This window comes from Mus caroli, unplaced genomic scaffold (genome assembly GCF_978045245.1).
Source record: "Mus caroli unplaced genomic scaffold, Mus_caroli_1 scaffold_10, whole genome shotgun sequence".
NCBI lineage: Eukaryota > Metazoa > Chordata > Mammalia > Rodentia > Muridae > Mus > Mus caroli.
Window position 1 is genome coordinate 52,332,097 of NW_028227265.1, and position 15,370 is coordinate 52,347,466.

General features: G+C 44.6%; 1 protein-coding gene across 4 annotated transcripts in view; it reads left to right on the forward strand.

The window, feature by feature from the left end:
- Positions 1-15,370, forward strand: part of Arhgap10 (Rho GTPase activating protein 10) — a 262,769-nt gene that overhangs the window by 115,482 nt on the left and 131,917 nt on the right. For all 4 annotated transcript variants that reach the window (XM_085843806.1, XM_085843807.1, XM_021169585.3 and 1 more), the window contains exon 11: positions 13,625-13,706. In XM_085843806.1, coding sequence (XP_085699932.1) covers positions 13,625-13,706 — 82 coding nt within the window. The remainder of the gene's footprint in view (positions 1-13,624; positions 13,707-15,370) is intronic.

The following is a 15,370-nucleotide window of genomic DNA, read 5'->3' on the forward strand; positions in this document are numbered from 1 at the left end:
GGGATCACAGGCAAACCCTTCCAGTGAGGTCACAGCCTTTTCTTACAAAATAACTTCGAAGCATTTAGTTTTCAGACAAAGGGGAGACAGAGCCTGGCAGTAATGTCTGTGTCCTCCAGGAGTGCCCAGTGCTGCCTGCGTGGCAGGCGCCTGCTGACCCTGCTTTGGCTGCAGGAGATTTTAGATAAAGCTGTTTGGTGTGTGTGTAGTAAGTTTTCTAATGGAGAGTATTAAGAACAAACTTTTTTTTTTTCCAGGTCAAATGTAATTGTTGCTGCTTTCTTTATGTGATCTGGCTAAGAATGGAGTTAGTACAGAGAGGGAAAGGCCCATGAGTAAATCCACTGAAGACTAGTTGTATAAAAATACGTGCCCTTAAGCACCCTGCCAAAGTTGGCGGTGCTGTGGCAAGGGCAAGTAGACAAGGAGCATTTGCCAAGATCGAGAGAGAAAGAGTGCGTTGTTTGAAAAGAGGCTAAGATCTAAGAACGTCACTACAAACTGCTCCTAAGACTCTGGTCTGCGCTACTCAGGGAGAGCCTGTGCCCATGCTACCTCCGACCCAGCTCTCTCTCTGTCCTTGTGAGCTTTATCTGCCTTAATCCTCACCACGCCTCCCAGGTCCGAAGCTGCAGCACCAAGGGGTTCAGGGAGGCTCTGGAGACCTTGCAGATGTGAAGGGTTGAGATTTGAACTTGTACATCTGCCCAGGAGGACAAGTCTTTTAAACTGCTGTGTCACAGGGCCCAGCAGACTTCTGTATAGTCGGGCTTCCGCTTAAATCATCGACACAGATGAATCGGAAGTCTGCTTTGCTGGATGGTGTGTTAAATGGAGTAATTCCTTTGAGAGCAGCTATCGCTAGTGCTCTCACGCACCATTTGAATGAGTTTTGTATTTCTGAAGCTCCTACTCTTGGAGACATTGATGATGCTGAATGCTTTTAGTCGGCCGTGATCTTTACATGATTGTAAGTTGTAGTCTTTCTCTCCTACTCAGAAAGATAGATAAGGGATTACTGCTAAGTCACCTTTATGTTTAATAAAGGATTAATTTTTTTTAATGATAAAGACTGGGTCCTGAACTTAGCCTCAAGAGGTAGGCTAGGCTAGCCCACAATCTCTCTTTCTCAGTCTCTACAGTGCTAGGATAATAGACTCATACCCTATACCTGGCTAGGATAATAACTTTAAAACAGACAAAGAACTAAAACAGAACTTACAAGAAACCTATTCTACTTTTTTTATATATAGCAAAAACTGCTCCTTTTTGAAATACAGCTGACCTTCACACATATAGAAAATCATTCTGAAAGACAGCTCTCTTACTGCTCTTTAAGTTGCTATTCTCTCCTGTGCCCACCTCAGTTCCTAATGTCTGTTCAGACCCAGAGCTCCTATTTGTCTTCCCTCCCTTTCTCCTCCCTCAGTAGAATCTCCTGTAACCCAGTCTGTCTCTGAGCTCCCATTTTCTTCTGCCTTTACTTCCTAAGTGCATGCTGGGGTTACAGGCTGTGCTGCTGTGCTAGGCTGTAAGCACATTTTTTACTGACAGGCCATCACTCCCAGCCTTCCTCACCTTGGTTGTTAGTGGGACTGTGGTCCTTACTGGCATTAGTCAGGGGTCTCTAGAGTAACAATTCATAGAATGAATAAATGAATTAATTAACCTGTCTGTCTGTCTGTCTGTCTTGTCTGTCTGTCTGTCCTATCTATCTATCTATCTATCTATCTATCTATCTATCTATCTATCTACTTAAAGTAAATGGAGGCCAGAGAGGACATTAAATCCTCTGAAACTGGAGTTGTAGATGGTTGTCTGCCACATGGATGCTGGAAATCCAACATGGGTCTTCTGAATCAGTAGCAAGTACTTTCAACAATGAGTCATTTCTACAGCCCCTATTTATTTGTGTTATGCTTCGAGTGTTTGTTTGGATATATGTCTGCGCACCATATACATGTTGTGTTTAAAAAGGCCAGAAGAGGGCATCAGATCCCCCGGAACTAGAGCTAAAAGTGTGTTGTGAACAGGAATCAAAACCGGGTCCTCTGTGAAAGCAGTTGCCGCTCATAACTGCAGAACCATCGTTCCAGCCCCCATGTATGCGTTTTGTGTTGTTGTTGTTGTTTTATTACTGCTGCCTAGGGACCTGCCTCATGCATGCATGGTTCTCTCATCTGTCATTTAGAAAGCTGTTATCTTACTATCAGTGAACCTTTTTATCCACCGCCCATTCCTTTCCTTCCACAAACAGCACAAACTCCTCAGAAAGCCATTATGTTGATGTCTCTCTCAGATGGCTTTCCCTATTGTTAGCCTGTCAGACCCTCAGCCTGCTGCCCCTGCAGGGGCTTTGTCTCTGTGGGCAGACCTGTTGTCCCCTGTGGTGCTTCAGGGGTCCATCTTGTGCTTTCCTCCCCTTAACCTTGTTCTCCAGCTCATTTCCCAGATCTGTAGAGTCCACTGGGCTTGGTGTTTACAGTTCCTTATGGCCTTGTCTAGCTCATAGTGTTAGGGATACATTTAGCAACACACACACACTATTAGTATTTAGTTACTGTATTTATATATTGGAGGTGGCCTGATGTGTTTTTCCTTCTGTAAATTTCAGTCTTTATCTGGGCCTCTTTCTGTATTCCTGCCTGGAGGGCTCCGAGGCATTTCATAGTTGAGGTCATTTGTTACTTCTTTTATATTTTTTCCTTCTTTTAGGAGTAGGTCTCCAAGACAGGGTTTCTCTGTGTAGCCCTGGCTGTCCTGGAACTCAGTCTGTAGACGAAGCTGGCCCCAGAGATTCTCCTGCCTCTGCCTCCTGAGTGCTGTTAAAGGCGTGGCCACCACGGCCTAGCAGAGTAGCCTTTTAAATTGTCAGTAGTTTTGGGTGCTGCTGTGTGTTCAGGGCTCAGTGCACTGTGGGGGGTATTGTGCCAGCAAGTCATTCTCAGAGTTCCTGCTTTTTTGTGTTGAGGGGAAAGTATATCTTGTTGACGGGACCCAGCATTTTATATACACACATGACTTCAGTCTTACACAAACACTGATGTATAAATGTTTTTAAAAGTTTTAGTTGCTTAAGCTGTGCCTTTTCCTAACTCTGGTTAATTTGGAAAATTGTTCGTAATCATAATGCATTTTTTTATGATTTCCTTGGGTCCTCAGAATGATTCCAGTTGTTATTTTTGGATTCTAGACGCCTATTGCTTTTGGCTTGATTTCTTCATTTCTCAGTTAGAAAGCATCTATCTGTATTTGCTGTTATTAGTATGTAGTGGTTTCTGGGAGAAGATCTTCTCACCCCAAACTGTGTTACCCTTGTGACGCAAACACTAGTGAGCTGGGGCTGGAGAGGTGGCTCAGCGGTTAAGAGCATGCACTGGTGTTGTGGGTGGGGTCTGGAGTTTGATTCCCAGCGCCCACATAAGGCGATTTGTAGCTGTCTATAACCTCTGCTCCAGGGGGTTTGGCTTCCTCTTCTGGCCTCTGTGGGCACCATACTTCTGTGTGCATCTCCCCACCCCAACAAAAACACATAATTTAAAAAATCTTAGAAAAAGCCCAGTGGCTTGGGTATGAGTGATGGACATACATTGAGATCTGTAACTCTGAAACCCCCAAGGTATTAATTAGAAGCTGATGTGCAGTGGGATCTGCTCTTGTTTTTTATCCCCCGGGTTTCTGGCCCAGAAGACCATGAGGAATTGCAAGTCATGCATTCTCCTTCTGTTAGATTTGTGACTCCCATGAGCTGGGGCTGTCTCCCTTAGTGTGACTTGGTACTTCGCTAACAGATGTCGTGCCTCGTGGAAGGTGGGCATGCACCAGATTTGTGCTGTATTAGCCAGCGTTGAATGCTCTTCAGGAGAGACAGCACTGAGACTCGATTGGGTCAGGGCCCATCAGGCAGCACCTTTGTCTCAGTGTGAGCCTAGGCTTGCTCACTGCTTACAGAGAGATATACTTAGCCCATTGAGAATAGGTTTCTGGAGCCGGGCGTGGTGGCACACACTTTTAATCCCAGCACTTGGGAGGCAGAGGCAGGCGGATTTCTGAGTTCAAGGCCAGCCTGGTCTACAGAGTGAGTTCCAGGACAGCCAGGGCTACACAGAGAAACCCTGTCTCGGGAAACCAAAAAAAAAAAAAAAAAAAAAAGAATAGGTTTCTGTATAGTTCCTGTTGAGGTCTTTTTTGAATAGCAATTTCATAGTCGATTGCATGCTCTTAATCTAAGTTTTGCCTTCTTTCCAAGTATCTGTTTTTGCTATTTTGCATTTTTATGTTAGAAGAAATGGCATTGCAGGTGAGACTTCGTGAACCTGGGCAAACATTTGGTCTTAGAAGAAGTCTCATTGAGAGTGAGACTTAGTGAGCCTGGGCAAACATTGGTCTTCTTAAATAGGAGTTAATAGCTTCTCCATATTTGTGGTATTTCTTTCGGATGAGGCTTGGTTAGATTTATTGCTTTTGGAAGGAGTCAGCATGACTTTAAACAGGGTTAATTTGTCTTTTGTTCTGTTGGGGAAGCCAAAGGCAGTCAGCCAGGGTTGATGCTAACTAATATTTTGTATATGGTTTTGCTTCCTTCTCAGCTTGGTTCACTTTTTCAGATTCCTCGGGCTCAGGATCCTTGCTCCCGTGTTTCCGATAGTGCTGCTCTTATGAATAGTTCTCAGAGGCTGCCCACACTTGCACACCAGTGTCCGATGGAGGGGCAGCTAGGCTATATCTTGAGGCTGGAATGTTGCATCCGTGTGTCCAGCTCTCCCTGTGCAATGCTGATGCTTAGACGTTTCACTCCTGAGAACCAAGGGGACCATGAGCAGCAGGGGCTGGATGGAGGCCACAGGCCAGTCTCACTGTGTTCTTTGCTAGACAGATATTTGTGCTGTCTTTTTTTTTTTCCCCCTCCTTCAATTCACAGAAAAGTTGCTTTGAATATTTTCTTTGGTAGAGGGAAGCATTTAAGATGCACATACGTACATGTGAATGGAATAGCACATATGTCCACACAAAACATTTGAATGGTAATTCAGAGGTGCATTTTTCATAGGGCCCCAAAATAGGAATCTCTTGGATGTTTGTAGTGGGCAAACAGGAGTGGTGTGTTCTCGTAGTGAGCAGTGGCGTCCACCCAGACTGGAGACGGAATGGCTGCTGGAGTGCTTGGAGCAAACCCTGAAAGCATAAGATAGCATCTGCATCGTGCACTTCCACGTGTGTACTTGTCTGGAACATACAAGTCTGTTTGGACAGACAGCAGAGCAGGGCTGCCCAGAAATGGGGCTGATGGAGACCTTTTCCTCACGCATGATCAGAAGGCCTTCAAATGGACTTCGGGATGAATTGAAACTATTCACTTACAGTGAATCAAGTTTACAGTGTGAATTGTGTCACAGTAAAACCTCAAGACAAGCAAAAACCAAACACACTAACAGCACAGCTGCAAGTAAAGAAAGTCCGCCGATGTCGTAAAGCACAGGCTTCCTCGGGGCAGTCACATTCAAACACCACGGGCTGACACGGGCTGACGCCACTCATCTTTGGTTGGAGAAATAGGTTTAATATAGTTGTTTGGTTCAGTGCAAGCCATGGTCTATCAGGACATATAACTTAAGACATTCACAGCACCACCCCTGCCTCAGCACTTTGTTCTGGAACTTGTAGGGATGCTTACCTTAGTGCTGTGTTGTGCTGGACCCATCCCTATCTCCTCGCATCAGCCTGTTAAATACTCTCCTGGGCTTTTCTGCCACAGCACATCCAGGTTCTTTGCCGCGATGCTGCCTGTTTTGTGTCCACCCACCTGTTGGTTCAGAGCTTGTACTGTGTGACTTTTCTGAGCATATGATCATCTGAGTCTTTTATCCCCGCAGTTTACCTGTTTATATTTTAGTGCCACCAGGCATAGTGCCCTGTGGTCCTGAAGCATTAGGTGGCGTGGAAAGCCTGTTCATCAGCAACTCAGGTCTTTATGTGTGTGTGCAGCTCTGTTCTTCAGACTGAAAGAGTTGGGCATGTTACTTCTAGACATTCATAGGATTGGTTTGCACAGTAGCAAGATTGCTTGTGTTGAACGCTGAGTGGAATAGTAGCTGTTAGCTCTATCTCACCCATACTGAGGGCGGCAATGAGGCGAGAGTCACCTAAAGTGATGAAAGCTGTGGACTTCCAGCACATCCCAGGTCGGAGCGCTTTCCAAGCTTAGCGTTGGCGTGCAGAGTCTAGCTGGCCAGTCTTGCGGCACAAAGTCACTCTTTTTCTTTTTCTTGTCATAATGAGGTTTGAACTCATAGCTTTGCAAATGCTTTGCCACTGAGCTTCTGAGCTACCAGCTGATGGTCTCCAGCCCTTTCTGAGCTACTAGTTGATGGTCTCCAGACCTTTTATGATACAGGATCTTGCCGAGTTGCTCAGGTTAGCCTCAGACTTCTCTGCCTGCCTCTCAAGTTCCTAGAATTATAGGTGCATACTATTACGTCCTGCTGAGAAATGATTTTTTAAAAAGATTTTTTATGTATTTTATGTATATAAGTACACTGTAGCTGTCTTCAGACACATCAGAAGAGGGCATCAGATAGATCTCCTTATAGATTGTTCTGAGCCACCATGTGGTTGCTGGGATTTGAACTCAGGACCTCTGGAAAAGCAGTCAGTGCTCTTAACTGCTGAGCCACCTCTCCAGTCCAAGAAATGATTTGTAAGTGGACTCTTTCTTTGCTCTCTGGGCTGGAGACTGGCTTTGGGCATGCTACACATGAGATATCTCATTGAGTGCCCCTCCAAGTCCTAAACTGAGTTTTGCAGAATAGATGATGGTTGGAAAGCCCAGAGAAATAAAAGTTCATGACAAAATCAGTCATAGCGGGTGCTCAAACAGGTCCATTTTAAATTCTCTCTAGCACTGCCAAATATACCAACTGCCCCCGAATGAGAACTGTTGCCTATAGTGTTTGAGGGTGGCATAGGGTTGGGAATGAGGGCTAGGGGTAAGAGTGGGTGGTAGTTGGGGGTTAGTGGATGCAGGAGGAAGAAGAAGAGGAGGAGGAAGAGGAGGAGGAGGAAGAAGAGGAGGAGGAGGAAGAGGAGGAGGAGGGAAGTCACTGCAGACATCTTCTGGGTAGAGGCCTGAAATGTATGAACTGGCATCCAGACATATAGTGTCATCTGTTCAATATACTGTTTAGTTACTACTGAGAATTTACTACATTTGATGAGACAGATGCCCATGAATGTTTGTAGAATTATATTGTTTCATGGAAATATATGTATGCAGTGTATATTTCCAGGACACAGTGCTCCAGTAGTTTAACTTGGCTATAGTACAAATAATGACTTAAAGGTGAATAGTGAGTCATATAAAAATTTATGTTCCTTTTTAGAAAGACAAAGACTAAGTATTTATTTAAAAAAAAAAACAAAATAAAACAAAACTTCTTAGTAGACTTGGTAAGGCACAGGCCAGGGAGATTTAAAAACATTTCTGAGGCCTCTGCTTTTCAGCGTAGAGAGTTTTAGGCTGAGAGTGATTTCGTAGGTAGTGGTACATCGATAGCCATATTTTATATTGATTCTCGCACTTAGATCTGGATTAGCATTAGTTTGGGGTTAGTCTTGAAATGTGTGTGGAAAGACAGTGCTCTGTGGGTCGGGCAATGCTTAGTTTCTGTGAGGAAAGCATTGACAACCAGGGTTTCATAGAGACAAGCTTTCAGTTTCTGTTCCCCAGGGGTAGACACCTGCACCAGAAGTGCTAAGTTTGGACACTGTGGCTATGAATTCTTTATCAAGTGTATGTGAAGCCTCCCTTTAAAAATAATTGGCAGACTTTTTCACTGTGAGATTTTTGTATACACCAAATTCAAAAAGAACTTTCCTATTTTTTTAAAGTGAAAAACCACTGTAATTAACGTATAACTTGTAGAGAGTTGGCAGGATCTGTGAATGGTAACAGGCTTCTTTATTTTTCTCATACAGATAACCAGTATTTCTGACACTGAACATTGGCGGAGACTTGAGTCAGATTTAACTCTTTTATTCCTTTCAGGAATGATTTGGCTGTGTGTGGGTAGAGGTGAGGGGTGAGGATGCAGATCCACACTATCACCCTTAGCAGGTCCGGGGGACCAGACCTCAGCTTAGCCAAGCGAGGAGTCACGGCTTTGACACAGAAAGGAATCTCGGGACCATCAAAATGAGGCAGAATAGTTGTCTTAAAAATAGAGATGTGTACAAAGAGGGAAAACACACCCAAGAACATGGCCTAGGCGTGGGATGGGAAGGAGCCACAGTTGATTGATAGGAATGTTACGGGGCTGAAGAGACGGTGCAGCAGTTAAGAGCACTGACTCCCCTTGTGGAGGACCTGGGTTCAGTTCTAGGATCTCCATGTCATAACCATCTATAGTACTAGCACTAGAGAATCTCATGTCCTCTTCTAACTTCTGGGGCACCTGGCATGCATGTAATGTATTACATATGCATAGGCAAATACTCACATAAAAGCCCATAAAATTAAAATATGTAGATGCGATAAATAGATGCTCAGGAAAAGAGTAAGATGTACCCATGGGTAGAGGTGGGCTGTGGAGGAAAAGTCGAGATTTAGTGTCTCTGCATTCCTATGGGTACCATTCACCCCACTGGCTCTCAAGTTACAGCTCGGAAAGTAGCTGAGGACCCTTTCTCCCCCAAATACGTGAAACTAGAAGGTGTCTCCTAGGGTTCCTTGGATGGAATTAAAATCTGGTAACATAAAACTAGGAGCCACTAGGGTTGCATAAAAGGTCTCTCGTGAGAGTTTTAGAGAATGGACGGGCTGTCAGCTGTCAAGGGAAGAAGGCCTCACTAGCCTCTTAACTGTGTGAGAATGCTTGCTTCTCAGCTGGTGGGAAGCTTCGGTTAAAATCTTTTCCTGTTTCAGTTTCCCTCTGTTTTCAATTCCTTGATCTTAAGGATTGTTGAGGGCAGATGATAGTTTTCTGTATCCACACTGATAGGGATATAGACCCTGTGTACTGGGGGAATCTGTAGCCTCAACTGGTCTGATTTCTTGTCTGATAAATGAGAGAGCCACCATTGGAATGGAGTCATCACTCAGGTCTCAGATCGCACACGTACTAGCACATGTCATGCAGAGAGTAACACCCAGAACAGCAGAGCCTCTCCCATGACATACCTTGAAGCCACATTACTAGCAAGTAGCCACGATCCAAGTAGATTAATTTGTGGATAGATCTTGGAGGACTGAGGACATGGTGCCTCAGTTGTCAGGCAGTGGACACAGAACACTTGCCTGAGAGAGTTGCTCAAGAGCCACTGGGTCTTGTAGGTAGCGGTCCCCATCTTAATGTGAGTTAGAATGTGCGACCTCACAGTCTGTAAAAAGAACATAGTCATAAAAGTACAGCTTTAAGAAAGAAAGCAGTGGTGGAATTAATGAAATACACAGTCATCAAGTGTATCAATGGTGTCAGTAAATAGTAAAGCAAACAGCAAAATAAGGTCATTGTTATCAAGAAACATGAAAGAAATGGAAGTTTCTGTTGTATCATGAAGTCCTTTCTCTTGTTTGATGGGAACCCCTGAACTTTAATGTTTCCAGGGGCACAGAGACCTTGTTATTGAGGGTGAGGCTGAGGCTGTGGAGACTCAGAAAGGAGAAGTGGCACTGTAGACCAGTGGTTCTCATCCTTCCTAATACTGCGACCCATTAATACAGTTCGTCATGTGGTGACCCCCAACCATAAGATGATTTCTTTGCTGCTTCATGACTGTAATTTTCTGCCGTTATGAATTGTAATGTAAATATCTGCTATGCAGGTTATCGGATCCTTGTGAAAAGATCATTCAACCCCCAAAGGGGTCTTGACCCACAGGCAGAGAGCCACTGCCATAGATAACACATTATTGAATTCTTTTACTCAGGGTGGGAAGGCCTTTATCCGAGGTGTTCATGGCAGGAGAGTATTTGGTCCTCTTTCCCAAGAATGTGACTGTTCTAACCCAGTACATTAAGGAAAGGGCAGTAGCTTAGCTTCCCCGCTGGGCTATTACAGAGGAAGAACAGACAAGCATTTAAGGTTTTTTTTTGGGGGGGGGGAGGTTGGGGGGGCAGGAGAGGGGAGGATCTTGAATTTTATTGTCCTTTCCCTAAAAGGCACTTGACTCTAATCAATGCAGTTTTTCTAGATGACACAAGTCATGAAGGCCTTTACATTTTTTAAGACAACAGACATTTATCGGATCTATTAGTCATATTCTCCCTTCTGCTTTTGTATAAGATGAATTTACACTTAGTTTTGGGAAAGCTGTCTCAGAGCCTTGTCTGTAGTCTTAGAACATTACTGTAAACTGTTAGAGTTGGAACATTTTGGCTGTTTCAGCTACAGTCTTTAAAAAAAAAAAATGAAGAATTCCCCAGGCTAAGTGTGGCAATAGCTTCTTTGGCATTTGGGTGTTCCTGTGCACACCGACTACTATACCAGTTCATTCAGACAGGAAGATTATGGTATTTAAAAAGACAGTGAACAAAAACCCCATACTGAAAAGGAACCGTTTTCCCATGTCAAGGGTCACTGGAGGCACCCAATGACATCTGACATCGGTCCAGAGCACTTTGTCAAGGAATTTTGAACAGCTTCTTTTAGAGGTGCCATCACGGGAGTTGAGAGTCCACTCCCGGGCTTCCACCATTGGGCCTTGTAACCATTTACCTCCTTTTGTAAAGGGGCAAAGCTCTGTTCTTAGAATAGCAGTGGGAAGTGTTGTATTGTTCTTTGGTAGTTCAAGTAACTGTCCTTTGCGGCATGGAAGACAGTGGTAGGCGCTAGAAGTGGCTGGTCACATCCACAGTCAGGAAGCATAGACCGTGGCGGGTGCTGCTCAGCCTGCATTCTCCTTGTAACATAGTCCAGGACTCCAGCCCCAGCAGTGGTGCTGCCCTTCGGTTCCCAAGGCAGCCCTTTACTGGCGTGCCCAGAGGCTCAGTTCTCAGGTGAATGTAGACCCATCAAATTGAGACTGCCTCTCACGCTAGGGCCTGCAGAGCCTGCGGTGGAGCATAACATATCCTAGTTTATTGCTATTGTCATTTGCATTGGTAGGGACTTAAGCAGAACCTGTCACACGCGTTACCACCACTGTTGCTACTTTTAGAGTAAGTGTGCGGGAAGAGGTTGAGGCGCTTCTGAAGTGCAGGCACTGGTTCCAGCTGTGTGCGCATGCCCACAGATTCCAATTCCAACTGTGCGTTCTACAGATAGCCATGATGGCCTGAAGGAAAGAATGATCTGTAGGCATAATTTTTCTCAAGCTACTTTAATAAGTGTTCAACTTCCTCTCTAGCTCACCACGCACCAGAGGAAGTGGAAAAGTGAGGTTGTTAGACTGTGGGCAAAGTGGACCTGTTTAGGAATAGTTCTTTGAGGGACGAGTCCAGTCTTCCTTGTCAGGATATCAGCATCTCACCCTCTAGCAAACACCGACATGAATCAGCAGCTGCAGGCCAGTCCACTCAGCAGACACCAACCTTGAGGGGCAGTTAAATCCAGAAGAAACCACAAGACTCACCAAGCAGCCAGGGTCAGTGGAAGTGGCAAGAAGCCCCAGGAAATCTCATGAGAAGTTCTTTGGCAACTTTTTCCATTATCGAGCCAGCACAAGCAAGGCTCAGCAGAGCAATGTAAGGCGAACCAATACATGCGTGTCATCAGTGAAAAATAGTGAGGCAGAGCAAAGCAAACCAACACTCGAGCTCCCACTGTCTGTGGGGTCATATTTATATTCCTTCTAAACACCACACATCCTTTCACATGTTTGCTTTAGCAAAACATCCTTTTACCTGTGTGCCCCAGCAAAACATCATTTGACATAACCGGCTTTCCAGAGAAATCAGAAGTTTCTATTTCAATGAAAGCCTGGACAGCTCGTTCCCTTGTTTCTGATTCATTTTCTCTTTTAGGAAATTCATTGTGTTGCTTTTGTGTTTAGCATGGCTCACTGTGATGCATGCTTAGAGCTTGGTATAGTGTGTGGTACCTGGTAGGCACGATTAATAAGAGATCAGTCATGTCCTCAGTTCAGCCAGTGAGTGAGCGTTTGCCCAGCAGTACAGTTGACTCCTAAGAACCCCAAGGCAGACCTTTGCTTCAGCCCTATTGCGTATCAGTGGCATCAACAGAGCTTCTTCATGAGTGTCTTTCCTTAATGAGTGTCTGCTGTGTGAACCTTGTTCAATTCGTGTTTTCTTATACTTGCTTTATCATCCTATATAGTCACTAAATTTAATTTTAGTCTTTTCTTTCCATAACTCAAGACTTTTGTCGTTTATAGAGAGTTGCTTCAGCAGGTAGAGAATTGCCGTTTGCTGTTGCTAGTGATTCATCTCTCTGTAAGAGATCCATGGAGCAAGAGGTTTCTTACCATTGAGTTGTTGACTATAACGCGTGGACGCCCTTCTGCAGTTTTCCTGATGAGGAGCGGGACTCATCTTTATGTGTGCCTGCTGCTCTCTGCCTGCCTTCCAATGTCTTTGCTTTCTTCTCTTTTTAAAAAATTGCTTCTGTAGTTCTGGCTTTTCCAGACTTGTCATACTTGAAATGGTGCACCGTGTAGCCCTCCGCAATGGACTTCTTTCACTGAGTAATAATGAACTTGCTGTCTTTTCGGGGTGTGCTGGTGTGTTTGTTTGATTGCTGAGAAGTACACGGGTACGGGTTCCTGCACCCCTCACCTACTGAAGGACATTTTGACGAGTCCCATTTGCCGAGGCTGTGAATAAATCTTGGATAGGTGGACACAGATCTTAATAACTCTGTACGGATTGAACTAAGAAATGCCTGGCTATGTCTGTCGGAAGCCAGAGAGCTGTCTGACATTCTCTGCATCATTCGATGTCATTGGCGTTGATGGGTGAGAGTTCCTTTGTTCCACATCCTCATCGACATTTGCTCTTCTTAGTACTTTCGGCTCTGACTCTTCCCGTCAGTGTGCTGTGATTATGTATTAACTGGCTTATCTTTGTTGGAAATTAGGGTGGGAAACATCATGTAGACATACAGAAAAGTATTATTCAGTCTTAAGAAGGAAGATTGGCGATGCGTGTTCCGACTGAGAGGAAACTTGCATTTAAAAGAGCTGGTTAGAAGCTATGAGTAGGATGTGGTTTCTTGTCTCATGGTTCTGAGATTATCCAGATTTGTAGAGATATAGTATATAGTAGGAATTGCCATAGGATGAGGAACAGTGAATAGGAAATAGTGTTTAGTGGTATAGAGAGGTTTACTTTTGCAACATCACAACATCTCTGGCCCGGCACAGAAAGGTTGTATGCACTTGTGGTCCCAACACTCAGGTGATGGGGACAGGAATAGATTGAATTCAAGACCAGCTTGAGCTACGTGGTAAGACACCCCTCCCCCAATATTCTGGAGGTGAATCATTGGGGTGGCTGTACAATAATGTGTTTTTTGTTTAAAAGTGGCCTAAATAGCAAATTTTACATATTATATTTTTTATTGTAGTTGAAAATGAATGAAACCTTTAATTTATGTAGTCAGACCTTTGGAAGCAGAGGAGAGGGTTTGTGCTGTCACTAGGTGACCTGTGTTTTCCTGGTGTTTTTCAGGCCTGGCATCCCCTTGACCGTGCAGGCGTTTTCAGAAGAAGAGAGGAAGCAGTGGTTGGAAGCTCTGGGTGGAAAAGAAGCTGTAAGAACACCGTGGCTGCAGCTCTGGTTCAGATCCGCTCAGCTCTCTCACTTCATCCCCACGTCATTTTTCTTTTAAGATGTTTGAGAACAGTTCCTTGCTGGAGCGGGTGTTTGAACGCATCTTGGAACTGTATTGGCACTCTTGTAGTTTATCTTGGTCAGCTGCAGCACACCCACACCGGGGCCATTATTCATTTCCAGTTCTGATTTTTTTTTCTTGACTTTGTCACTCTGATTGGCTTTGCTTTGAAAAAGTCAGCAAAACTCTCAACTTCTCCTATTTTACACAAGTGGGTTTTTTTTTTTTTTTTTTTGACAAGTGTATTGAATGCTTGCAGTGTGCTTTAGATTGTGGAGATGGGTCAGTCAGTGCACGGCAGTAGAAACTGCTGCCCATATCAGGCTGATATTTAACGGTGTATATACTGTAATGGTTTCTGCTTTGTAGTGTAGAATTGCTTTAGAGTGGCCTCTCTATTCATTTGCTTCAGGGAGTAGACTAAAGGTGATGACACAGGGCTGGAGGCACCTGAATTCTGACTGTTGGCACTTGGTTCCAGCACTGATTTCTCTTCTGTGTGCTGCTGGCCGTTCGGGCACAGAGGTTGGCAGATCACGTATGGGGTTAGGGACTTAGTAAAGGCAACTTGGGGAGGAACCCCAGATGCACTCTGAGTGTGCCGCGCAAAGTGCGCTGATTCTAAGTCAGCCGCCAGAGCAGGTAGCACCTGGCCTGCTTGGCCTCGGAAGGCTTAGGGGGGAGCATGATTGGCAGATGGAAGAGGGGTTTCTATACAGTCAGCAAGGAGGTTTCAGAATGGAGCTGTCTTAGAGCGTGTCACACGGTGCTGCTTTTGGCTGGTGGCTCAGCTGCAAGGGCATTGTCGAAAGCCCAGGGAACTGGAGGCTGGCTGGTAGACTGGGTGCCAGTCGTGAGGCGATGGCTGCCGAAAATGAAAACCCAGCTACTATGTTTTGAAGCTTGATGCTGTTTAAGAAGTGTATCCCTGGGTAAAATTATCCAGAATCAAATTTATAGGTTGTCGTATCTGAGCTGGAGTCAGACTCTGTCTATTTGATTCTATCCGGTTTTGGTGCTAAGGATAGACTCCATGATCACCAGTGCCCAGCAAGTACTCGCTCACTGGGCAGACCCGTTTCTCATTTAGCAGTGCTCAGTTCTTAGAAGTGTGACCAGGAGTTTTGATAGAGGCCCGGAAAGATGCTTCAGTGGCAGAGAGTACATACTGCTCTTGCAGAGGGCCACAGCACAGATCCCCGCACCCATGTTTGCCTGCTTATTATAACCACCTTGTAACTCCAGGTCCAGATGATCGAATACTTCTGGCTTCCACAGACACCTAAACTTAGATACATACATACATACATACATACATACATATACACGCACACACACAGATACATAATTATTTAAAAAAAAAACTAAAAAAATAGAAGTTTTAAAGCCAGGAATTGGACATTTCTTTCTTTCTCTCTTTCTTCCTTTCTTTCTTTCTTTCTTTCTTTCTTTCTTTCTTTCTTTCTTTCTCTCTCTCTTTCCTTCCTTCCCTCCCTTCCTTCCTCCCTTCCTTCCTTCCTTCCTTCCTTCCTTCCTTCCTTCCTTCCTTCCTTCCTTTCTCTCTCTCTCCCTTCCTTCCTTCC